At 37.6% G+C, this 27154-nt stretch overlaps 1 protein-coding gene and 1 non-coding gene across 4 annotated transcripts in view; one reads left to right on the forward strand and one right to left on the reverse strand.

The window, feature by feature from the left end:
- Ppp1r13b (protein phosphatase 1 regulatory subunit 13B) overlaps positions 1–27154 on the forward strand; it is an 88369-nt gene that overhangs the window by 36999 nt on the left and 24216 nt on the right. For all 3 annotated transcript variants that reach the window (XM_074067054.1, XM_074067055.1, XM_074067056.1), the window contains exons 2-4: positions 186–333; positions 8952–9071; positions 13145–13221. In XM_074067054.1, coding sequence (XP_073923155.1) covers positions 186–333; positions 8952–9071; positions 13145–13221 — 345 coding nt within the window. The remainder of the gene's footprint in view (positions 1–185; positions 334–8951; positions 9072–13144; positions 13222–27154) is intronic.
- On the reverse strand, positions 19394–19500 carry LOC141422003 (U6 spliceosomal RNA). Its single transcript, XR_012446672.1, has one exon. It is a non-coding gene; the product is annotated as a U6 spliceosomal RNA (small nuclear RNA).

The raw sequence follows: 27154 nt of genomic DNA on the forward strand, positions 1-27154 counted from the left end.
CTTTGGGATTTTCCTGACTTGTCTTATGTTTTATTTTTCACGTGAACTCTAGAATCAGCTTACTTATTTCTAGAGGCTAATCCTGTAGCATTTGAGGAGGGAGGTGTTGGAGGGATCACTTTAAATTTATAATCTCTTTATGCTAAGGAATCTGAATTGTAGCTTTAATCTTTTTTTTTTTACAGATGATATTAACTGTGTTCTTGAGCAACAATGAACAGATTTTAACAGAAGTTCCTATAACACCAGAAACAACCTGTCGAGATGTTGTAGAATTTTGCAAGGAACCTGGAGAAGGCAGTTGCCATTTAGCTGAAGTATGGAGGGGAAACGGTATGTATTGGGTTCTCTAAAGATGACTATGTATAATTCAACATTTGTCAAATGGAAAATATTGCTTCTGGTTCTTAGTTGTTTGTGTTAATAAGGAATTGAGTAATAAAAATGAAAATGTATTACATGGGAGTAGGATTTTACAAAGTGGTATTTGTAAAAAAAGTAAATGTGCAATTTGACTCATACTATAGCTATTTAAGTTAAACAGGTAAGGTAGATCCAACTTCTATTTGAGGCTTCTCGTCTCATCACCACCTACCATATGAGAGCTCTGGGTCCTCTGAGGCCTTACTGTGTTTTCTCTAACTTGTGTTGAATTGGCAACGCTTACTTTTTTTGGATTTTTTGAGCTTTTTTTTTTTTTTTTTTTTCCCCAATGATTGGGGTAAAACCTAGAGCTTTACATGTACTAGGCACATATTCTACCACTACTCCACCCATGTTCAGGAACTCTTTTTTCTTTTTTCTTATAACATCATGAAGGCAGAAATATTATGTTCTCCCATATGCAAAACCCTGTAAAATTGCAACTTCTCCATAAATAGTATTAAATTGAGGAGAGTAAAATATGTCAGTGAACAGGGCAGAAAACATTGGAGGTAATAGGATTATAATACAGGAAATTCTGCAAAATAATTTGCACTCTTAAGAAGGGCTTGAATTTAGATAGGATAGGGTATCCTAAGTAAGGAAAGTTATGTGAACAAAGAAAAAATAAGGGAAACTGAACACAGAGTGCTGCTAAGACAGCTAAGGGACTACTGGGGTTGAGACCAGGTAGGCAGTAAAGCGGAGACTAGACTAGTTCATGTAAGATCTTCAGCACTATAGAGAGTTGTAGGTTTTGCTTGGCACATAGAATGAAGTTTGTATAGATTTTAAATCGGGAATGATACTCTGAAAACAATGGTTAGAGGAACTGTGATCAATTGGAACATGTTGTGTTTGAGGCAATAATGAGATAGGTATCCAAATAGGAATGTTAGTTTTTGTTTGTTTATGGTACTGGGTTTGAATTAGTGCCTCTACTTTCTAGACTAGCACTCTTCCACTTGAGCCATGCCCCCAAGCACCTAATGAAAGTGTTTAAAGGAGATAATCAAGTCTTTTAATCGAGTTTAGAGATAATCAAGTTTTTTAAAAGCCATTTCTGTCTCCTTGTTGAGAAATAATTCACAAACCATACAACTCACTCATTTACAGGGTGCAGTTCGGTAGTTTTAGTATATTCATGGAGTTGTGCAACTATCATCACAATCAATTTTAGATAATTTTCCTCGCTCCATAAGTAGTAGTGACTCCCTTTTCCCCTTAACTCTTTCAATCATAGTTAACCACTGTGATCTCTCTTGTTGGACTAAGATTCCTAAAGGCAGGAACTTGTCTGTTTTCTGGCCATCAAACTCTCAGTGCCCAGCCTAGGGCCCATAATAGGCATTTAGTAAGTACTTAAGTGAATGAGTCAGATGAGGAAGAAAAAGAATTTTCTAGTGGATATAATTCAAAAGGAGAGGGGAAAGTTCTGTAACAGACTTTCTCAATCTTTTCGCCCTGGAGGAACCTTCAAAGTGATTTTCAAGTTCCATAGAGTACTTACTGTATCTATAACTCATGGTATATTAGTGTGATCACTATGTCATAGATACAGTAATCCAATAGTAGTTATCCATACTTTTGAATAAGAATATTTCTTTTTAGATCCATGTATAAGTTTGCTAAAGCTGCCATACAAAGTACTATAGACTGGGTAACTTAATAAAAAATATTTTCTCACAATTCCAGAGGCTAGAAGTCTGAAGTCAGGGTATTAGCAACCTTGGTTTCTTCTGAGGCCTCTCTTAGTGACTTATAGATGTTGTCTTCTTCCACCTGTATCCTCATATGGTTCTCTTCATTTTATAAGGACACTAGACATTTTGGATGAGGGTCTACCTAGATGACCTCACTTAAACTTACTCTTTTTTTTTTTTTGCGGTAGTGGTGGTTAAACTCAAAGCCTACACCTTGAGCCACTCCACCAGCCCTTTTTTTTGTGAAGGGTTTTTCAAGATAGGGTCTCATGAAACTATTTTCCTGGGCTGGCTTCAAACCACCATTCTCCTGACCTCTGCCTCCTGAGTAGCTAGGATTACAGGCACGAGCCACCAGTGCCTGGCAACTTATTACTTCTTTAAAGACCTCATCTCCAAATACAGATCACATTCTGAGTTACTGGAGGTTAGGACTTCAACATAGGAATTTAGTGGGAACACAACTTAGTCTGCTAATAGTCTGTTAACTTGACCAGTTTGTCACCCTATTATTTTTGTGGTTCCCCTCCCCAAACAGGTGCCAATTCCAATATAAATTAATAGTGTAGGTAGACCCTTCAGTTTCCCCCATTTGTTAAATTTCCTATTTGATTTTTTCACCTTATCCAGTAATACCTAAAACTCTTACAGATTTCCATTACACATGATATGAATGACTTATATTGTATATTTCATCATATGTATAAGGTAGTTTTTTTCCACCTTAAAATGAAAATGGTGTTTAGTTAACCTTTCATACAATAAAATAGTGAAGCTTAGCTTACTTTTCTTGGTATTAATCTTTCCTTCTAAATATTTTATAAATTTGGTTTGGGGTGTGGCTCAAGTAGGAAATGTCTTGTCCAGCAAATATCAGGCCCTGAGTTCAACCACCCCCCCAAAAAAGAATCCCAAAAAAATTGTCAAAAAAAAATTCTTAAATGTTTTACAAATTCACTAATGGAGACAATAAATTTCTACTAAATAACTGGCTTAAGACAAATGGGATTTTATTTCTATTAAGTTATGTTCAGACTTTGGTAAATTTAATGGTTGTAAATTGATTTTAAATTAGCATAAAAAACATAAAAAATTGGTCAACACTGTCGATTAGTAAAGCAACTAAAATTAAAGCTACTAAAGCCATAAGCCAAGCAATATGAGTTAAAATATATGGCCTAATGGACCAGGAGTGTAGCTCAAGTAGTAAAATGGCTTGGCTACTGAGTGTGAGATCCTGAGTTCTAACCCCAGAACTGCAAAAAAAAAAGCCGAAGACACAATGCACAATATACAATATATAAAACCAAGGGGCGCAATTAGGTTGCATGTAGGTTTTGCAGTTTAAAAGGGCCAGTACACGTATTTTAAAAATCTTTTTTATCAGTTTGTACATATAAAAATACTACTTTTGAAACTAAAAAATATGGAACAAAATTCACTTCTTTAATATTCAACTTGTGCTTATGCTGTACAAATACTCAGTCCTGAGTTGAATTTGAGCTAAACAGACATGGATTTCATTTTCAATGAAGATATGAAGATAAAACCATCGATGTCCTTGCCCTTGGTATTTGTTAATAAGGCAGTACACATGTAAGACAATGACAACATCCTCATCACAACGTGTGTTGCATTTCTATCAATGGCAAGGTTTTCTCTAGGGAAATCTAGAACACATTTAGTAGAGGAGTGAGTCACACCTTGAATTTGTGAATAGATTGCAGCTCACAAAGTTTTTTTTCACAAAGGCTGTTTGTTTCATAGATGGTGCCTTCTTGCTGCATCCTCACATGCAGGAAGGGGCAAACAACTGTGATCAGTAAATTACTTAATCATAGTGCAAGTACTGTATATCAAAATGTGTGGGATGCCTGGGAATATGATGTCCTTATGTAATATTCCAACCAGGAGTAATCATCTGAATCTAATCATGAGAAGACATTAGATACACTTCAAGTTGAGGATGTTTTATGAAATATCTAGGCTATATTTGTTAAAAAATGCCAGTGTCATAAGAGACAAAGGCCAGGGAAATGTTTGAGATTAAAGGTAACTAAAGACATATCTCATAAGTGCTAGTTACATAACTCAAGTGGTAGAGAGCACTTGCCTAGGAATCGAGAAGTCCTGGGGTCAATCAATACTCAGTATTGTAATCAGTCAATCAATAAATAAATAAAATAAAGAAAAAAAAATCTCAAGTAAATGTAATGGGTGATCCTATACTGGAGAGCAGTGCTATAAGGATATTATTGGGGCAGTTGACAAACTTGACTGTAGAGTAGTTTAAATGTATTATATCTGTTGAATTTCCTGAATTTGATAACTGTACTATAGTTATATAGGAGAATTTTCTTTAGAAAACATTGGAAAATACACCAGGAATCATTAAGAGATAAAGAATTATAATATATGCAACTTAGTATCAGATGGTTTAGCAAAATTTATCATGTATATGTAAGTTATAGCTAAAATAGTACTTGCAGTAAAAATTACTTAAATCCATTCATTGAAAAATAAGCATCTGAAAGTAAACCAAAACACCCAATTTAAGAAGCTAGAAAAATAAAATAAATCTAAAGAAAATAGAAGGAAGGAAATAAATACTAAAGCAGGAAATGAAAAAAATGTGAGACTCAATAAAACTAAAAGTTGTTTCCTTGAAAGAATAAAATAGACGGATTAAGATTAAAAAGGAAAACAAAAAAAGCACAGATAAGAAAAAAGGACCTAACTGTAATTACAGCAGAGATTTAAAAAACAAATATAGTACTGTGAATAACATCAATAAATTTAATAAATTAGATGAAATATAAATGGAAATTACCAGGATTCATTCAATAAATACTTATTAAGCATCTGTTTTGTGCCAGGCACAGTCCTTGGCAGGGAGGGGTACTAGTCAATCAAGAGCCAAGATTCATGTTCCCATGGAATTTATATTTTAGAAGGGAAATAACAGAGTGTAAATGATAAATTAACTATGTAGTCTGTTGATGAGCAATAAATACTTTGAAAAGAAAATAATGGATAGGAATATTGTCTCTGCCCAAAATGAGTAAATAAAGAGGAAACAAGCATATAAAATGAATTGAATCTGTGATTGTCCCCAGAGACTTCAAACCCAGATGGGTTTACAGGCAATTTTCACACCTTCAAAGAACAGATCATCCCTATTTTTTATTAAAAAAAAAATTTCAAATGAAAAGAGAGATGACCACTCAATTCATTTTATGAGACCAGTGTAATTTCTGTACCCAAACTGAGCAAGAGTAGAAAAGTGTAAGCCAGCCTTACTTTGAACATGGATGCAAAAATCCTAAATAAAGTACCAGCTAATCCATTTCAACAGCATATTGAAAAATCATGGCCAAGTAAAATCTTTTCCTAGAAGACAATGCAAGAGATTCCAAGGTCTGTGAATAGGCTGCATGAGTGAAGAGCAGTATCACCATTTCAGTGTAATAAAAGAGAATGCCGTTCATGTTCATAATTATTAGCAAACTGGCAGAGAAGGGAGCACCCTTAATTCAATAAATTAGTGTTTTCAAAAAACCCTCAACTGTCAGCCTAGGCAAATAGTTCAAGAGACCCCCTTCACTAAAAGTAACCAGAGCAAAATGGACTGGAGATATGGCTCAAATGGTAGTGCACCTGCCTAGCAAGTATAAGGCTCTGAGTTCAAATTCCAGTATGGACCAAAAACAAAGAAACCTTCTCACTTGGTTCTGAACTATAGAAGCTTAACCATTAAAGCCAGGAACAAGAGGATACATACCTCAGTTTCTGTTCAACGTTGTGTTTGGAGGTTCTAAGCCAATACAACAAGATTAAAAAAAAAAAAGCAAGGTAAGAGATTAGAAAGGAAGAGCTGAACTGTCCAGATTTGGCAACCATTATTTTTGTCTGCATAAGAAAACCTGCAGATGAACTCATTAAATACAGTAGGCCACATACCTAGAATAGGAATATGGCAGTAATAATAATAACTATTATTATATAATTATAATAATTATTATTACACAATTATAATATATAACAAATATTTTATTACATATTATGTACAAATATTAATATTATATTATAATTATAATAATTATTATTATTTTGTGGTACTGGGGTTTAAACTCAGGGCCTGTACCTTGAGCCACTCCACCAGCCCTTTTTTGTGATAGGCTTTTTTGAGATAGGGCTTTGTAAACTGTTTGCCCAGGCTGGCTTTGAACCTCAATCCTCCTGATGTGTACCTCCTGAGTAGCTAGATCACAGGCATGAGCCACTGGCACCCACCAAGAGCCCATCCATCCCTACGCAGGGGAGACTTTGTAACTTTGGCTGACACCAGAGTCACCTGTGGAGTTTTTTTTCCAGTGGTACTGGAATTTGAACTCAGGGCCTCATGCTTGCTAGGTAGGCTCTCTACCACTTGAGCCACTCCACCAGCCCTGTAGTTATTAATACAATACAATAAATCACAATTTAAAAGACCATAGGATAAACAAAATGTGCCTGGAATATCCTAATTGTTCACCAGGGTAACAAAGTATTCAAAAGAAAAAAAAAGTCAAGGTCATGGTAAAGGAATACAGAAGCTAACCTGGAAGAGCTCCCAGTGATTTAAACTGGAACAAATTGAGCAATAAAGTAACATAATACTGAATTATAACTTAAAGCATATATTCATAAGTCCATGCTGATATAAACGTTGAATAAATAAATATACAGTTGGGGAGAAGGCACAAGTCTTCCTTTCAGAAATATTTCAAAGAACATATGTAGATACTCCCTCTTCCAGGAGGTGGAGCTCAGCTCTTCCCCACACTGGTCTGGGGTTAGTGACTTCCTTCCAAGGAACAGAGCAGGGCATGGAAAGACATAACTTCTGAGGAAGAGACCTGGCAGACACTACCTCCACCACCAAGGAAGCCTCATGCCATTGGAGACATACCTGTGTGATGCAGTGAGGAGGGCATTTCACCTCTGTGGGATTCTCCCCCCAGAAGCGAGGACTTCAGTCTCACCATGAGAAAAAGATCAGACAAATCCAAATTAGGGACATTTTACAAAATACTTGATCAGTTTTCAAAACCATGAAAGTCATGAAAAACAAGAACTGAGAAACTATTTTATCACAGATAGCAAGACTTATTTGTAATTGAGGGATTATGGGGCTGGCACAGGCATTGATCCATAGCCAACAGAATTGAAAAGACAACTCAGAAAGATCCTGTGCACATATGAAATCCTGTTCAATTCCTGTATCAGAGGTGGCTGTTACGTGTCTATGGGGAAGGGATAGATTATTTAATAAATGATGCTGGAAGAATTGATTATTCAAGCAAGAAAAAATAAAGCCAGATCTTTATTCTGTAAACAGAAATAAATTCTCTAAGGTGAACAGCAATACTTTAAAATTTATAGGCAGAAAAAGAGAGTATCTTTTTGACCTTAGAGTAGAGGAGGATTTAGTGTACAAAAAAACTAGCAGGGTGCGATAGTTCTCACCTATAATCCTAGTTACTCAGGAAGCTGAGGAGAGAGAATTGAGCCTGGAAGTTCAAGACCAGCTTGGGTAACATTATGAGGACCGCCCCCTTCCCCAGTCTCAAAAAATCAAAAGAAAACACACACCTCACACACAAAAACACCCTCAAACTAAAGTTGGACTGATAAATGTTTACATTTAAAATTTTAAAACTTTTGTACAAAAAAGATAACAAAATGAAAAATCTGTTGCCAAAAACTGTAACCATCTCAGGATTAGTGTCCAAAATATAAAGAACTCTTTCAAATAGCTAAGAAAGCTCAATGGTAGAGCACTTGACTAGCATGCACAAGGCCCTAGGTTTAACCCTCAGCACTGCCTAAAACAAAACAAAATCTCATATAGCTAAAAAAGAAGAAGAAAAAAGGTTTCAGAGTGCCTGCAATAACTTATAGGGAAGGAAAATGGTTGCATTATAAGCATAAAAATGGTACCTTAAAATGTATCAACTATATTAATGCTCTTCTCAAGTAATTGGTAAGGAGATATTTTGTTAATGAGCTTTGCTGTTTAAAACATTTTGAAATACAGTTAATTCCATAAAATTTAATTTTTAGTTGGGGACTGGCTCAAAGGGTAGAGTGCCTGCCTAGCAAGTGCAGGGCCCTGAATTCAAACCCCAGTACCACCAAAAAAATTAATTTTTATTATTAATTGGTAAATTTTGGTCTCTGAAAATGCTGACTAACTTCACAATAATGTTGTCTGGATTGCCAGGAAGTTCTCTGGTCAGCCTTTGCAATACCTCATTGCCACAAGTGACATTTTAATGAGTAACATGGTGTGGCCAGTTCATTTCATTTATTTAAGAGTGGGAGGCCCATCCTTTTCTGACAAGTTACATATCATTAAAGACTTGTTTTCCTTATTCCCTATTTAATGTTGCAAAATTACTTTTTTGTTTGTTTGTTTTGAGACAGGGTCTTGCTATATGTATCCCAGGTTGAAAGTTGGCTTCAAATTTTACAATCCTCCTGCCTCAACCCCTCGATTGTAGGAATTACAGTCATGCGCCACCCACGCTGGGTAAAATTACTTTTACATATACTTCTTGTGTTTATATGTTGCTATTTCCCATTAATATCCCTACTTTTGTTTATTAAAGTTAAAATTCTGTTCTTGGAGTGTCCTTGAATTCTAATATATGTGTGTGTGTGTGTGTGTGTGTGTGTGTGTGTATGCACAGTATAACTATTTAAGTTTACTTTTAGTTTTCACTTTTGGCTGGGGTCATTGTTTTTGTTTCTGAGTAAGTTAAGGTGTGGTCTTTTTCCTAGAGCGCCCCATACCCTTTGACCACATGATGTATGATCACCTGCAGAAGTGGGGGCCCCGCAGGGAAGAAGTGAAATTTTTCCTTCGACACGAGGACTCCCCAACTGAGAGCAGTGAACAAGGTAGATAAATGCTTTCTTTCCAATTTATTAACTTTTGCCATGCAAGTAGATTTAAGAAAAAATTGAAATAAATATCAAAGTAAGCTTTTCACACATTTTCCCTCTTCACTCACAAGTGGTGACAGAGAGAGTTGGTATTCCATGTTTCTTTGACTTCTGTTATTTCAGGTTATCTACAGGCATCAGCCCTTGCCTCCTTCTCAGAACCCCAAGTTGGTCAGATAATGTGCTCAAACACGTAAAGGGACTTGCTGTATAAAAGGATTGCTTTTGGTAAATACCAGATGGGTCAAATATTAGATCTTAAATAAAACCATGAAACAATTAGAAAAAAATTTTGGGAAATATTTTTTATTTAAAGAACAGACCATGCCTTTCTAAGTATAACATTAAACTATAAAAATCAAAATTGTTAAATGCATTATTTAAAACAAAAGCCAAGCACTGATGGCTCACACCTGCAACCCTACCTAGTTGTGAGGCTGAGATCGGGAGGATTGTGGTTTAAGGCTAGCCCAGGCAAATAGTTTGCAAGACCCCATCTCCAAAATAACCAGAGCAAAATGGACTGGAGTTGTGGCTCGGGTGATAGAGCACCTGCTTTTCAAGCGTGAAGCTAAAGACAAAACAAAACAAAAAAACACAACAAATTCTGTCTGCATGGCCATAAACGTCGTAACCAAAGTCTGCTTTCCTTCCTGTGTAAAAGGAATTCCTAAAAATTGTAAGAGAAAGAAGGTTGGTAGAAAAATGGGGAAAATGCTCATAGAAAAGGAAATATGTGTGGTCCTAGTGTTGGGTCTGGGGGATCAGAATACAAAAATGAGCCAGGGCCCCCACTGTCCATGAGAGCACTGTGAGCCCTACATCCTGTAAAGAGACATGTGGTTTCAAAAGTTGATGCCTCAAAATGCCACAAGGCTGATAAGCAGGAGGCTTTCACAGAACTGTGTATATGTTCCTGTAGAACACGTTAAGAGACCACTCCACTCCTGACTCCTGACTCCCCTCCCCAACAGAGTGTGTTCTTACTGAGATATGTCAAAAGACCACTCCACCCCTGACTCCTGACTCCCCTCCCCAACAAAAAGGACCAAATAAAAATCCCTCTTTGTAAACAACAGTGGCCACTGGTTTCAGGGCTCCACTGTACTGCTCTAGCTGCAGCCTTTTCCTTTCTCTCTAATAAATCCTACTTGTGTGCTGACCTTGCCGTCCCACAAGTCAGTTTGCTGCCTCACTGGCCAATTCTTTTGTTTAGTGAACACAAGGACCTTTGACACCAGTCTACAACACTAGGACATATGAAAAGATGCTGAACCTTACTCCTAATGAAAGAAATGCAGGGTCAACTGCACTGAGACGCTGTATTTCCTGTCATAGAGGCAAGAATCACACATTTGGTTACATAGTTGACAAAGGTGTTGCAACCCAGGCTCTGTCCAGCATTACTGGAGAATAGCAGTTGGCAGTAACTATCAAAAAAGCATAAAGCCTTTTACCCAGCAGGCTCTGCTTTACCCTGCCCTACCATGCCCTGTTCTGTTCTGCCCTGCTCTGTCCTGCCTGCTTTAAGCTGTCCTGTCCTGCTCTGCTCTCCCCTGTCCTGCTCTGCTCCTCCCTATACTGCCCTGCCCTGCTCTTCCTGCTCTGCTCTTCCTTGCCCTGATTTTCCCTGCTCTGCTCTTACGTGTCCTGTCCTGCTCTTCCCTGCTCTGCCCCTCCCCACCTCTGTTACTGGACTTCTACCTCTGGCTTATATTTTGGGGCCCAAGACTGCTGAGGGCAAGGCAGTTGTTAGCTATTGGTATTAAAAGAGATTACATTTGAATGTGTTGTATAGAACTGCAGGATATGGCAAGAAATAAGAGACATCCCTCAATTTAAAGGGTGGGAATTCTATTTACATGCCAGAGGATTGTGTAGAGGACAGTTATTTCAATACCCTTTTACACCTAGGAAGCAGAAACCTAGAGTTGAAGGTCATACAACCAGCTAATTGCAAAGCATAAACCAGGACTTGTGTGGGATGGAATTGGGGACAAGGCCACATGAATTCAGTCCTTGTCCTGCCATTCACTTAGGGTGGGACTTTGGTGGGTGACTTCACTTCCCTGTGCCTTGATTTCTGCATCTGTGGAGTGCTCAGTGCTTTGTGAAGTTATGTTGAGCAGTAATGAGGTGTACTGTGAAGTGCTTAGAGGTGGCTTGGAGCATAGTCACTGTATATTAAACGTTAGCTCATTATTCATTATTCTGACTTAAATGCAATATCATTAAGTTTCTTCTTTACCACCAGAGATTAAATGGTGCTTGGTATAATTTTAATGCTATGTGGTTTTAGTATTCTAGTTTCTTGATAGCTTGCTGCTTGGAAGAGACAATGATTGAATAATATTAACCAGCTGGTTCTGCTATAATTCTAGTACTGGGAAAATGTAGGATCAAAAGTTCAAGGCCAGCCTGGCTTATATAGTGAGACCCTATCTCAAAAAAAACCCCCAAAAAACAAAATAAACAAAAAATTAACCAGAATACCTTGTTCCTTAAAAATTCTGAGAATAACTAAGAAATTAACTTGCTCTGTAATCATATGTCATAGGCTTCATAATCTTTTCTTTTTCATTATTGCTTCCCCCAAAGAGGCTTTTTTTTAGTCCTTGTTTCTTGCTTGCCCCTAGTCCTTCCCTGGTCAGATACAGTGCATGCACCTTAATGTACTATGTATCTTCACTTGTACAGAAAAGATGAGGGTTATTTTTCTACCTTCTAAGAACTACCTTCTGGCACTATCAGTCTCTTTGAGAATGCATAATTTAAGATGAGGTAGTACATCCATAAAATAATTTTTTTCTTTAAACCTTTCAATGTAATAGGAAAAATAGCAAAAGATGTATGTTTTTCCTTCATTCTTCTCCCTCCTTTCCTTCCTTACTTTACTGTTCCAAGAATGTGATAGGATAAGCAGAAGTTTTCTCTAGTTTAAATTGATATCTTTTTCAAACAAAAATTTAATTTTTACAGAACAAAGAATTCATATGATCACCAAATTGAGAGGGTGTCCTGTCTCAGGTTTTTTTTTTTTCATTATTGTTGTGCTAGGGGTGCATTGTGGCATTTACAAAAGTTCTTACAATGTATCAAATATGTCATAGTTGGGTTTACCCCCTCCATCATTCTCCTTTATTCCCTCTCCCCCCATTCCTGGAAGTTTTAACAGGTCTCATTTTTTCCATTTACATACATGTGTACACAGTATTTGCACCATATTCATTCACCCTCCTACACCCTTTCCCTACCTCTTCTCCCTCCCACTGACTCCTATCTCAGTTTTAACCTTACTAATGAAGGTTAATTTTTTTTAATCTATTGCTTTCTTACTGGATAATAATAAACTCTATTTGAATCTCCTCTAAAATGTGAAAGCCTTTTTGGGGAAAAAAAAGTTTTCTAGAGACAAGGTCTTACTGTGTATCTCAGGCTGCCCTTGAACCCTCTATCCTCCTGCCTCAGCCTCCTGAGTGCAGGGATTACAGGCATGCATATGCACAACTACATCTAGCACAAAAAGTTAATTTTTAACTGTGGTAAACACATATAATGTAAAAGTTACCATCTTTGCCATTTTTAAGTGTTAAAAACCTTTTGATGACAAGTCAATTTCAAGATTCTGAGATAGAATGTAAAAAGGAAGATTTTTTTAAATGTTGGAGAATGCAAAATGTATTCAGTCTTGGATTTCTTGGTTTGGTTTTTTTTTTTTTTTTTTTTTGGAGGATGGGACTGAGGTTTGAACTCAGGGCTTTGTGCTTGCAAAGTAGGCGCTCTACCACTTGAGCCACACCTCCAGTTCATTTTGTTCTGGTTACCTTGGAGATGGGGTCTTAAGAACTGTTTGTCTCAGCTGGCCTCAAACTTCGATCCTCCTGATCTCAACCTCTCAAATAGCTAGGATTACAGGTGTGAGCCACTGGCACCTGGCTTGGCTTGATATTTTATACTTGTATGCAATAAATATTTGAATAATTGATGAAATGGGAGAATTAGTAAGCTTGGTCCTTTCATTTCTGTAGGTGGCCGTCAGACCCAAGAGCCAAGAACTCAGAGAAATATAATAAATGTACCTGGAGAAAAACGCACTGAAAATGGGGTAAGTCATGGTGAACTGAATTGAATTTTTAAAATTGCTTTTAGTAGTTCTAATATGTTTGGACTATAATTTATTTGTAAATAATTATTTGGGAGTAGAAATCATCATTTCTATTGAGTGTTTCAAACATTTTGTGAGGGCTAGAGGTATGGCCCAAGTGTAAGAGCTTCACTTACACTTGTACAAACTTCAGTACAACAAAAAAGAAAAGGGGAAAAAAAAGCATTTTATGAACTTATGAAAGAAGTAGTCCACTGGGTATGTTGACAACAATAATCCCAGCACTTGGGGAGCCGAGGCAGGAAATCTCAGTTTTGAATAGTGAAACTCTAAGTCAATCAGTTAATCAGTTGATTAGTCAAGCAAGCAAACAAGTGGTCCCTGAGTAGTTTTGCCAATCTACACTGTGGTCCCTGAACCAGGGATCTCCATTAGAGAAGGATCTTCTGACTGTGCAGCATGCGCTGCCCAATTCCTGTCCTGGGGCAGGGAATTGTGTGCCTTGTGCATATGTGGAAGCACAGAAGTCAGTGTCTGTCTGGACTAAATGTTGAACAGGCAAATAAACCTCACGTTTTCAAGTGTTGATGTTTGGATTGTTCTGTCAAGATTGAAAGAACAGTTGCTCAGTAGAAAAATAACTTCCTTTATCACTCCGTGCAGACGGGGAAAATAGGCTAAATGTTGTTATTGGTGAGGATGACACGGAGGTCTTCTTTTTTTAGGAATGTTGATGTGCACTGAAAGAATGCACAGAGAAATTTTTAGCCTGGTCTTTTCTAAGAATTTTAGTAATAACTTTTCCAAATAATTTTGAGACTAGAGGATTATTAGCTGGTTTCTTACTGTGGCTTTGTATGTATAGGTGTACTAACTAGGTATGTAACCTTGGGTAAGTTGCTTCCTAACCCAGTGCTTAGCCCAGTTTGATGCTGGTAAGGGCATGAAGTATGGAGTGTGAAGAGCCCATACACAGTTCCCTGGCTTCACAACTTCCTCATGAGCTAAATTTGAGCAAGTTACTTCACCAACTTATATTTGTTATTGTTCTTATTATTGAATAGTTATTTTAGTTCTTTTATTGGACACCTTTGTCACTCTAATCCAGAGTTTCTCACATTTTTGAAATGTTTGCTTAGACTTTCCTGGCCGATCATTCCAAATCCAAAAATCAGGTTGATGCTCAAAACATTTTGGATTTGAATTTTTGGATTAGGGAGGTTTAACCTACAATTAAATCTTTATTTCTTTGTACTATCAACTTTATTTTTTTTCTCTCCTTTTATTTTATTGTTTTTACATTTATTTACATGTATATACATTATTTGTGCCAACTCCCCCCTCCCCTCGTACTATTAACTTTAAGCAGAAATTCTGACCTCAGTCTTTTAAAATAAGGATATTAGTTTCCCCACCTTTTTTCTTCATCTTCCCTCCAACCAGATTTTTTTTTTCAGGTTAAGCCTGCAAATTTAACTTTCTTTTTTTAAAAAATTTTTATTTTATTCATATGTGCATACAATGTTTGGGTCATTTCTTCCCCCTTCCCCCTGCCCCTTCCCTTACCCCGCCTTACCCCTTGCTACCAGGCAGAAACTGTTCTGCCATTATCTCTAATTTTGTTGAAGAGAGAGTATAAGCAATAATAGGAAGGACCAAGGGCTTTTGCTACTTGAGATAAGGATAGCTATACAGGGAGTTGACTCGCATTGCTTTCCTGTACATGTGTGTTACCTTCTAGGTTAATTCTTCTGGAACTAACCTTTTCTCTAGTTCCTGGTCCCCTTCTCCTATTGGTCTCAGTTGCTTTAAAGTATCTGCTTTAGTTTCTCTGAGTTGAGGGCAGCAAATGCTATCTAGTTTTTTGGGTGTCTTACCTATCCTCATATCTCCCTTGTGTGCTCTCGCTTTATCATGTGATCAAAGTCCAATCCCCGTGTTGTGTTTGCCCTTGATCTAATGTCCACATATGAAGGAGAACATACGATTTTTGGTCTTTTGGGCCAGGCTAACCTCACTCAGAATGATGTTCTCCAATTCCATCCATTTACCTGAAGAACATTTCATTCTTCTTCATGGCTGCATAAAATTCCATTGTGTATAAATACTACATTTTCTTGATCCATTCGTCAGTGGTGGGGCATCTTGGTTGTTTCCATAACTTGGCTATTGTGAATAGTGCCGCGATAAACATGGGTGTGCAGGTGCCTCTGGAGTAACCTGTGTCACATTCTTTTGGGTATATCTCCAAGAGTGGTATTACTGGATCATATGGTAGATCAATGTTTAGATTTTTAAGTAGCCTCCAAATTTTCTTCCAGTCCAACCAGCTTTTTCAGCTGTACTAGGCTTATGTTGCCAAAGTTGACAGTATTTGTTTACTGTTACCTAAGTATAATTAAACCTTTTACACTTTGTCCATAGACTGGCTATAAGGTTGAAAACTGCTCAGTAGTTTCATTATTTTAGATTTTGCAGATATTAGCTACTATAGAGCCATGTGGTATGTATGCTAGATTATATTTTCTTCTTCGGTTTCAGTTCCATAATCTTTGTGCCACGCAGGGAGAAATACTCCTGGTGTCAAGATTGTAGATTCTCCTTCCTTACACTCCAGTCTCTAAAGATCATTCCACAAATCCTCATCTCATTCCTGCTATTTGACATATTCATCTGCTCCAAATCTAGAGCCCTGCAGAGGTCTGCCAAGTTTATCTGCTTCAAGACAGTATTAGGGATTAAACCTAAGGCTTCTGGGAAGTGCTCTACCTCTTTTTTTTTTTTTTAAGCTTTAACATTATTTGTTGTGCTAGGAACCAAACTCAGGGACTCATGTGTGCCTAGTAAGTGCTCTACCACTGAGGTACCTCCCAGTCCCAACACTCTACCCCTTGAACTACACCTCTAGCCCTTTTTGTGTTTTTATTAATTTTTTGGCAATACTAGAGTTTGAACTCAGGGTCTCACCCTTGCTAGGCCCATGCTGTACCACTTGAGCCACACCCACAACCCTTTTTTGCTTTAGTTACTTTTCAGGTAAAGTTTTGTATTTTTGATCAGGGACCAGCCTCCTACCTTTGGCCTCCCTTGTAGCTGGGTTGACAGGCATATGCTACCACATCTGTTTTATTGATTGAGATGGAATCTTGCTAACTTTTTGCCTGGGCTGACCTTAAATCATGATCTGTTCCCATCTTTTCCTCTTAAGTAGCTGGGATTACAGGCGTGAGCCACCATACCTGGCTTTGTTTTGTTTTTGAAATAAGGCCTTGCTAATTTTGCCTGGACTGGCCTCAAACTTGAGATTCTCCAGCCTCCACCTTCTGAGTTGAACAGAGGCATTGGTGAAAATTGTGACTCAGTAAATCAGCTAGACCAGGCGTTGGTGACTCACACCTATAATTGTAGCTACTTGGGAGGCTAAAATCCAGGAGATCATGGTTCAAATACTTCATGAGATCCCCATCTCCAAAATAACCAGAACAAAATGGATTAGAGGTGGGACTCAAAAGGTAGAGCAGGTGCCAGTGGCTGACGCCTGTAATCCTGGCTACTCAGGAGGCAAATAGTTTATGAGACCCTGTCTTGAAAAACCCTATCACAAAAAGGTGGGCTGGTGGAGTGGCTCAAGGTGAGGCCCTGTGTTCAAGCCCCAATACCACAAAAAAAAAAAAAAAGTAAATCAGGTGGGTTCTAGAACATCTCCCATGTGATCGTGTTGTCCTGCCAGCCAACATAACCTCCAGGCTACCAGGTATACACTAAAGTAAAAATTCAGAACTAACTTGTCCAACAGATTTTTGAAGATCCTTTTGAGATCTAAGATTTACCATGACCTGAAATTCAGGGATAGTGACACAAATACATTGAACTGGTGGTGTGTTGAGGTAACATGTATGTGTTTACATGCTATATGAAGAGTATTCAGAAACAAAGGATTCTAATGATACAATAAAGGAGAATGGTAGTTTTGATATGACAAACCTGTGATCGTTTCTTCCTTGATGAAATTGCTAACATGGAGATAATGTTACATTTTAAGATCAACAAAACTGAAACCTGAAACCAAAATTAAAAATGTGTTTGTACCCTTTATATGAGTTTGTAATTAGAGGAAGGTATGAGACCTCATCTAGAAGAATAATTTAGTGCTGGAAGCATCACATCAATGGCACTACTGTATTTTATGGAATACACACCTGCCTATTAAGCCCAATAGTACATTACTTTGTACAGTACTTTACTCTCTACCCAGCACTTTTATGTGATTTTTTTTTTTTTACAGTACTGAGGCTTGAACTCAGGGCCTTTTTGAGCCACTCCACCAGCCCGATTTTTTGTGATGGGTGTTTTTGAAATAAGGTCTCATGAACTATTTGCCCGGGCTGGCTTTGAACCGTGATGCACCTGACCTGATCTCTGCCTCCTGAATAGCTGGCTCACAGGCGTGATCCACCAGCACCCGGCAGAATTTTTTAATTAATACTATGTAAAAAACATATTTCCCCAAAAAGGTTTTTGTGTATATCCTGAATATAGAATAATGGCACTCTAAGCTTCTATCTCATGGACTGAGACAACTAAGAACAAATCAAGGGAAGGGCAGGATGCCAAGTTGGTGTGATTCATGCCCATTAACAGCTGCTGTGGCAAGAGACTAGAGAAGTTCTGCTGTCTGAAAATTGCAGGTCAGGAAGTCTAGCTAATCTGTGTGGCGGCTTGACTTTGTGCTGTAGGGACACACTGGTTTATTCTCATTCTATATTTCTGTTTTGGGGCTCCCAAGACCACCCCAGGTTTCATGATGTGCTAGCAGAACACACTGGTCTGATTTACCACAGCAAAAAAACACAGCCCAATCAACAAAGGAAAAAAGCATGCATGTTCTGCCTAGGAGTCCTGGAAGCACTTTGTCCTGTAGCTAACCTGACTTAAAATCAGTTTCTGCTTTGTTCTTGAACATCCTCCATGTTGCCAATGCCAGTTGGTTCTGCCTCCTGTATTTTCATCTAAGAATTTTATAGTTTCAGCTCTTACATTGAAGTCTGTGATCTGTTTTAAGTTAATTTTTGTGTGTGATGTGGGATAGAGATCTAGATTCATTCTTTTGCATGTAAATATTCAGTTAATCCAGCACCATTTGGTGAAAAGACTGTTCTTTCCCCCCACTGAATTGTCCTAACACCTTTATCAGTCATATATGTTGAGGATTTATTTTTGGGAGCATTTATTACTCATGTGGTCACTCAGTCCCTGTGTTTTCCACATGGTATCCAGGACTCAAATGTACCCGTCAGTTAACATTGTAATGGCCTAGAGAAAAACTTCTCGACTTTTGCTAGGGGAGGACGAACATGGAGTTAGGGAGGAGATTTAGGTATTTAGCTGCTTCTATTTCATTCCCCTTTCCAGAGGTACATGGTGTTGCCATGTACCTTCTTGGGCAACAGATGACTCTGTGATATGAATGAGTTGCTTACCCAGTTGTACTTCTGGCTAAGGTTTGTCTCAGATATCCTAGAGCACTTAACTTCTCATTCATTCCCCTGCTACTTACATATATTTTGATCATCTCCACTCCTATTACACCTACTTTGTGGGTCTATATTATACAGTATCAAACATCTCTTTAAATACTAAATTAGTGTTTAGGAACTGAATGAAATTAGAATTAAATAATCCTTCATTTTGAGTAAAATTATATGTAGGTTTCTTTTAAGTTCTCTTTTTGCTTTGTCACACTTATTGATTCTTAGGATTGGCATCTATTCTGGAACGTTCTTTAGAGGTATTTCATCTTTTTTTTCCTTTCCCTTTTTTTTTTGGTGGAATGAGTTTGAACACAGGGTTTTGCACTAGCAAAGCAGATACTGTACTGCTTGAGCCACTTGTCAGCCCTCATCTTTCTCATTCTTCCATTTTTTTTCTTTTGGATCTCTAATTAGTCATTTCATTATATTCTCCTGTCTCTTAATTTCTTTTTCATATTTTTACTTTTTTTTGTCTCTCTCTGCTCTGTTCTAGATGACTGCTTTTCTTTCTTCTTTTTATTTACTTAATTTGTGTGTGTGTGTGTGTGGTACTGGGTTTGAACTCTGGGCCTTGTGCTAGGCAGGCACTTTACCACTTGAGCCACACCCCAGCCCAAGGATGCTTTCTTTCTTTTTTTTTTTTTTTAATGGAACGCTTCACGAATTTGTGTGTCATCCTTGCGCAGGGGCCATGCTAATCTTCTCTATATTGTTCTAATTTTAGTATATGTGCTGCCGAAGCAAGCATGATACTTTCTTAAAATATACCTTTCAGGTAATGAATTCTGTCCTCGCCCATATCTGTTTGGTTGATTGGTACATACAAAGTGCTTTTAATGTTTATTATGAGGAAAAGACATAGTCTGAGAGAAAAATACTTGAAAATCTTATACTTGATAAAGGACTTATATAATGTTTGAGATCTTTTTTTCACCTACAAAGCTTTGCAAATATTCTAGTTTAAGTTGATAGATAGAACATAAATTAGATTTAAAGTACTGCAATTAAAAACAACAAAAATTCACTTCATTTGGGACAATTGAAATAAATCTTCCACTTTGTGAAGATCTGACATTAAAAAGGACAAAAATGCATATAAGATTATCATTCTATAATTGTTCTATTTTGCTGTTTTCATTCTAAAAATGTCTTTTTTAGAGAAAGACAGCTAGCCGGGCACATTCATGCCTAAGACATGTGTCCATACTGAACCAGAGGCTTCTACACCTCTGGTGTAGCTGATTAGGCTAATCCTTGGCAGAAAAGCAAGACCCTCTTCAAAAAAAAAAAAAAGAAAGAAAGAAAGAAAGAAAAAGGGCTGGGGGTGTGGCTCAAGTGGTAGAGTGCCTGCCTGCCTGGCAAGTACAAGGCCTTTACTTCAAACCTCAGTACCACAAGTAAATAAATAAATAAATAAAAAAGATTGTACCAAGTAAGGAAGGAAGAGAGAAGACTGGAACTCTCATACATTGCTGGTGGGAATTTAAAATGCTATAACCTGCAAAGTAATTTGGCAGTTTCTTTACATCTTAAACATAAATCTGTTATACAACCCAGCAGTTGTACTCATGAACGTCTATCCCAGAGAAAGCAAGCAAATGCCTGCAGGCTTGTGCATGAATGATCACAGTAGCTATCAGAGTGAGTTTTTAGGTAGTCAAAACCTTCAGGGCAGAAGCCAGCTTTGATGTTTCTTCATTGCCCAAGGTTCTGCTTTCTCTTTATTGTTGTGTTGGCTCAGTGATGCTTTTAAAAATATTTTCATGTTTTAGCCTAGTGCCAGTGACTCACACCTGTAATCCTAGCTACTCAGGAGGCAGAGATCAGGAGGATTGTGCTTTGAAGCCAGCCCAGGCAGATAGTTTGAGAAACCCTGTCTTGAAAATTCCCAACACAAAAACAGGGCTGGTGGAGTGACTCAAGTGGTAGAGTGCTTGTCTGGCAAGTGTGAGGCCCTGAATTCAAACCCTAAACATGTATGTATATGTCTTTTGTTGCATTTTAGATGCTGTTATCGTGAGTGTAGTTCAGGTGTCCTGTGGGAAACTTGAACCCCATGGTGTTTTGCTTGTAGTTCCCATGCGGCAGCATGTATTGTGTTTTTTCTTATTATTGTTCGGGAACTTTGACAGCTCTCTTTTCCTGCTGATATTTATGGCCCTGATTGTTCCAGTATTTTTACTTAAATGTGAACGTGTATTGAGCTGAACTGAATCGCTATGGGTGAGTTTTAATCATCAGAGTAGTTCACATTTATACAATAAAATAGCATTCTCTGGTAGCATTCTGTAATAGGGATGGAAAGACAGCATATACCATAGATAACTAATTGGCTCCATTTGTTGTTTTTTTTTTTTTTTTGGTGCTGCGAGTTCAAACCCTCATGCATGCTTACATGCTAGGCATGCATTCTACCACCAAGCTACACCCCCAACCCCTAATTTGCCCTTACTAGTTTATAGTACTTAGTAATTGTTGGAATATTAAATATTCTAGCTCCGGAACATAATGAGGTATTAGAGAGGCTCAATTTTATGGAACATCTTATATGATAAAAGTAAGCATACATGTTTAATGTATCTTAATGTTATTGTCATCTGCTTTTATTTGTAGAGTAAAAATGCTCTCCAAACCAGATTTATAACCTTGAAGCGGTAGGAAAAAGAGGAATGACTTAATATTCTAAAATATTTTATAAGCATAAATAGTTTATCCTAATTATTTTGCCAGAATTTTGTTTTAGATGTTTGCCATTTTTGAAGTTACGTATTTGAGAAGCCTATTTATAAAACTTTAAAAACTAGTTGAAAAAAAACCCTAGTCGTACTTTGTTTTGTTTTGTTTTTTTAACCCTTGTAATGATTAAATTCTGAAACTGGACATTTAGTCAAATTCTTAATTCCTTTTTTTATGTAAAATATCTATATAGAAGATATATAAAACATGTGCAATTTAAAGAATTACTAAGTTTACTAAGGTAAACTCAGGATTACCACCTAGGCATAGAATTTCTCTTATTGTTTTTAAAGCATTTTTTTTGTTTTGTTTTGTTTTGTTTTGTTTTCAGTTTTAGACAGACCAAAGATGTTTGGTGAAGGCCACTCTTAAGTCTCTTCTCAGATACCACAGGGAAAGAGAGAGTGTTTTTAAAAGATAAATGTATAAAATAAATCACAATTGTGTGAAAAGTATAGCAGAAAAAAAAATAAGTATAGCAGAAGTAGAACAGGCACCAAAGTAACTGGGTATGGTTCACTTAACTGTATTGAGGTAGATATCAGGAAAGATGTCCCAGAGAAAGGAATCAGATGCTTCTGTGAAGACACAGAGGAAAAGGCAGGGGATTCTATAGTGGCAGGATTATAAAAGGGGCATAACACAGTATACCAAGTGTGGGGGTAGAAAAGAAGGGGGAGACTGAAGGGAGGAAAGCTGGAGGATGAGTTAGGAAGGGACCATATCCTAACTGTGCTAAGAGCTTAGACTAAATCTTGTAGGATTTTAAACAAGCTGTGATTTTGGAGGGTCCCATGGTGCTGGAATGGTGGGGCAGGGTAGCAGGACTGGGATGGAAATGAAAATAAGCCTTGAGACCAGAGCCTCAGAACATCCTTTTTTGCTCTACTTTACAGTGGAGTCACCACTGCTTGAATCTCAGGAGGAGACTTAATTTCAAAGAAAACATTTGAAAATAAGATTTTCCAAGAGTATACTGATATAGGCACAAGTCATCCAGTTATGTATATATTACAATTTAGAAGAAAATATCATTTCTTGATATGATAGCAAACACCAGAGAAGTTATCAGCTTACAAAACAATCTTTCTTTATAGAAATCTTAAACGAAAAATTTGTTTATATGAGAATTGTTATGGTTCAAGAAAAGAAATTCTTTGAGATAAGTCTCTCAAGAAAAGTAGTCACATCAGAGGCTTTAAAATCAATTCACTTGCTCTCACAGTTCATTCTTATCTGCTTGAGTGAAATTGTTCTGAGGAAGGTAGGATGAAATTAGGCTCTTCTAGGCTTCCTCTGGAATGTGATCAGAGCAGTGGTAGACAAGCCACCTCACCTCTGCTTCCCTGCAAAGTCCTTTTGTGCCTCCAGGCTGGAGACATTAAGTCTATTTTGTCATTTCTCATAATCTTCTAAAAATAATCACCTACAGTCCTCATTATTCTCTTTATTTCATCATTATTTTACTCTTGAATTCAGGTTATCTTTAGTGTTTCCATTTTTCAAGCCTGTGAGGGGAATGAAAGACAGAGACAGAAAGAACACTAGTGTGTTCATATAATTAAACTAATAAGTCTCCCTGTATCTGATAGTGTTTACCTTTGATACAGTAAATGCTCTTTGTCAGGAGCAATCACAGGTGCCTGTGCTGCAACCTGGCAGGAAAGAGCATTTCTACCTATCATCAGGAGGCCGGGGAGGGACCCGCTGGTCACCAGATGCCCAGAGCTGCAGCTTTTTCATCCATAAAGTAAGCTTAAGAACAATCTTCTTAGGGTTTTTGTAAGCTACACCTAAGACAGGTATATATAAATGTCTGACATGCAATGGGCCCTTAATACACATTAATTGTTGAATCTCTAGAATTCAGAACTCAGAAAAAATACTGAGTTCTTCCCTTTTCTGGAAGTGGATAAATACCCTGATTATCAGAAGACTTGTACAATTGATTCCTTAGAGAATCAGGAAGAGCTTTAAGAAGCAGATGGCATTGCCACTATGTCTTAAAGGATAGGTCCAGTTTAGAAAGTAGGGAAGAGCACTGTAGACAACAGGAAGAACAGGAGCAAAATATGAACGTGAGAAAGAGTTGGTTCTAGAATAGAGGAACCAGCTCAGACATGAGAGGTCTAAGGAGCATTTGAGCAAGAACTCTTACGTAGGGCAAGTTAAGCTCAAGTCCAAGATGATATTGAGATTTCTGGAAAAACTTCTAAAGCCACAATAAAGAATTTAGGAGGAAGCCAGACCTGGAAGGAATAAAAGGAGTTGGATTGGGACAAAGCTAATTGGCAGCTGGGTATTAGCTCAGTGATAGACTTGCCTAGCATGCCTGAAACTCTGGATTCGATCCCCAGCATTGCCCCCCACCAACAAAAAAAAGAAGGAAACAGGTTCTCAGACCCCTTTCAAGCCTTAAAATGGCCACAGCCCTAGCTTGGTCTGTTCCTGAGTCCCCACCCACAGAATACTCTAAACAATAAGAGTACTTATCATGCCTTATGCAACTAAATTCAGGAGTGATTTGTTCCATGGCAATAGATTACTAATACATCTAATAGATAACTAAGGCCTGTGAGAATAAAGATGGGATGTTGATTCCATCATTTTGTTTTCTGTTTGTTTGTTTGTTTGTTTGTTTGTTTTTAGTGCTGCTAGGGATTGAACCCAGGGCTTTGACAGGCAAGGCAAGTGCTCTACCACTGAGCTATACCCAACTTCCCCCTCAAATCATTTTCACTAATATAAAAACATATGGCCACTGAAGGCATGAATAAAGAAGTTGTTGAGTGCCTGTAGCCCCAGCTACTCGGAGGCTGAGGCAGGAGGATTATGATCTTGAGTTCACAAGTTCCAGACCAGCCCGGGCAACATTGTGAACCCTCATCTTTAAAATAAAAATATGGACTATTCATACAGAAGCAAGTTTCACAAGTATAAAATACATGGGTTGAACAGTGAAAATGTTTAAACATGTAAGTAACAAACAACACATAAATACAGTTGGTACATAGAATGCAGTGTAGTGCAAGCTTGCTGTACTTGCAATGGAGGAAAGGATACTTCACAATAGGGTGGCTGGTGGAGATGGGATACAGGGAATCATTCTTTAGAATGGCTTCAAAATATGATTCATCCTTTTGCATTGTTTTCTTCACCAACTTTTCAACTTTGGGGGGATTGCACTCAAATTGGATTTAAAATAATTTTAGGACAAGAAAGCATCTTCAGGATAACAAAAACTAAACAAGAGAATACTTCAAAGCAGGGAGAACTAGCACATGTGCACAGTAGAACAGAGGCACCAAGGACCAGACACTGCCCACCTCCTGTTCACTTGGCATGTTACGCAAAGCCAAAACACCATCTAGATTCATCCAAGCATCATGCACAATTCCAACTTGTACCATAGTCTGTAACTAGGAACAACTGGGTTAACTAAACTGGTGAGTATGTTTATTTCCCTGAAATTATAATATCAGAATTTCACTTTTCTTTTAATAGCGGGACCTGTGGACATGCCTGCACCCAGGCAGGGTAAGGGGAGAGATTATCTGTGAGGGCCAGTGGGATGTTAATGGTATATAATGAGGAGAAACCAAGGAGACCCAGAGGCTCCTGGAGAACTCCTTGGGGATATCAGACCAACACTGCGGAAGTGTGGAGGCTACAGAGATACTGAGGGGACACAGCACTGATCCTGCAGCCCTTGTTACCAGCTCAGTGTGGACAGGCTGCTGACCTACTTCCTAAACAACTTCATCTACACAGAGAGGTTCTCTTGTAAGCTTGAAACTCAAATGCATGTGGGACACTAAAGATCAAATAGTAGGGTTTGTTTTGTTTGTTTTTTGGCAGTACTAGAGATTGAATGTAGGGCCTGGTGCTTGCTATGCAAATACAATTGCACCATGCCCCCACCCCTTTTGTTTTTATTTTATTTTGGTTTTGAGGTAGACTCCAGTTAACTTGACATGGGCCAGCCTCCAATTCCTACTCCTGCCTCCACTTCATGAGTAGCTGGTATTGTAGGCATGTACTACCATGTCTAGCTTCAAAATGCCACTGCTTACACAGCATTTATTTAGTACGTATTTGGATTAAAGAGTCATTATACAATAGCACCTTAAATAGAGTATAAAACTAGTCTTTCTAATACTTGGAAACACTAAAAAATTTACAAAACATATTATTAGTGGTTTAGGACGGAAGATGTATGATCATCCTGCATAGTTGTTGACAATGGTTTGTTTTGAGAAACTTCATGTTTTTAATATCTATTATTGTAGCACTGGTGTAAAAATTATATTTAAGACATTGCCTGAGAAAACCCAAAATGAGCATGATTAAAGACATATTACCAACTGACCTGTGATCAAAAGCCTCTACTGCAGTTATCAAGAGAGTTGTTTTTAATATCTGTAATGATCTGTTTTTCTAACATTTTATTTCAATAGTTTTCCAAGTCATGACTCACACATAATTAGCAAAGAAGAGAGATAAACACGGAAAAGAAGGCTCCAACTGTTAGCAAATCATGGAATAACTTACTTATTGAGAAATTGATACCAGTACATTTTCATTACTTATCAAAATACCATTCATATAGTACCTCTTCTTTAATAAGAAGTTACCATCTTATTTGAAAGAGGATAGTTTAAACTTAAAAAAAACTTAAACTTTGCCAACACCAAGTATTGGCAAGGATGTGGAGGATCTAGAACTCTTGACAGGTTGCTGATGGTAGTGTAAATTGATACTTCACTTTGGAAAATAGTTTGGCAGTTACTTTAGATTGAACACATACTTTCTGTACCATCCAACTGTTCAATTTCTTGACATAGGTTATCCAAAGAAATAAAAACCTTTGTCCACATAAATTTTGGTACATGACTGTTCATACCAGCTTTCCTTCTCACAGCCACAAAGTAGAAACAATCCCTTGTTATCCATCAATAGTAATGGGTAAGCAAGATGTGGTATCTTCATACAATGGAATACTACTCAGAAATCAATCAGAACGAGTAAATTAGTTATAACACTCAACAAAATGAATAAATAACAATGACATTAAACCAAGTGAAAGAAGCCAAATGCAAAGAAGTACACAACTGTATGATCCCACTCATGTGAAGTTCTAGAACAAACAGAGTAGGTCTGTCATGCCAAAACAACAGTAGCAACAAAGCCCCCTAGATCAAGGACTGCCTGAGGGTCAGGGATCAACTGGGAAGGGCAGAAGGACCTTCCCTTCTGGAATGATGAAGGTCTGCATCTAGACGGGATGGTGGTTACACTGGGAAGTGCAGTTGTTAAAACTCACTCAACAATGTATTTCAAATGCGTACATCTGAGTGCTGTAATTTCTGCCTAAAGTTGATTTTAAAAGTAAACACTAGGCTGGTTTGTAGCTCAGTGATAGAGTACTTTCTTAGCATGAGTGAGGCCCTGAGTTCCATTCCAGCACCACACACACAAAAAGAGTAAACATTGATTTCACTATGTATTTCTTAAATTAGCAAGTAGGTGAGAATATGTGCTTATCTTTTTTCCTTTCTTTTTTTAATGTTGCTGATTGTAAACTTACTGCCATAAAAAATTAGAAAATCATGTTTTAGTTTTTTTCATTTGGGGTGTTGTGAAATAATATTTTTATTTGGGATTTC

Source organism: Castor canadensis, chromosome 3 (genome assembly GCF_047511655.1).
Source record: "Castor canadensis chromosome 3, mCasCan1.hap1v2, whole genome shotgun sequence".
NCBI lineage: Eukaryota > Metazoa > Chordata > Mammalia > Rodentia > Castoridae > Castor > Castor canadensis.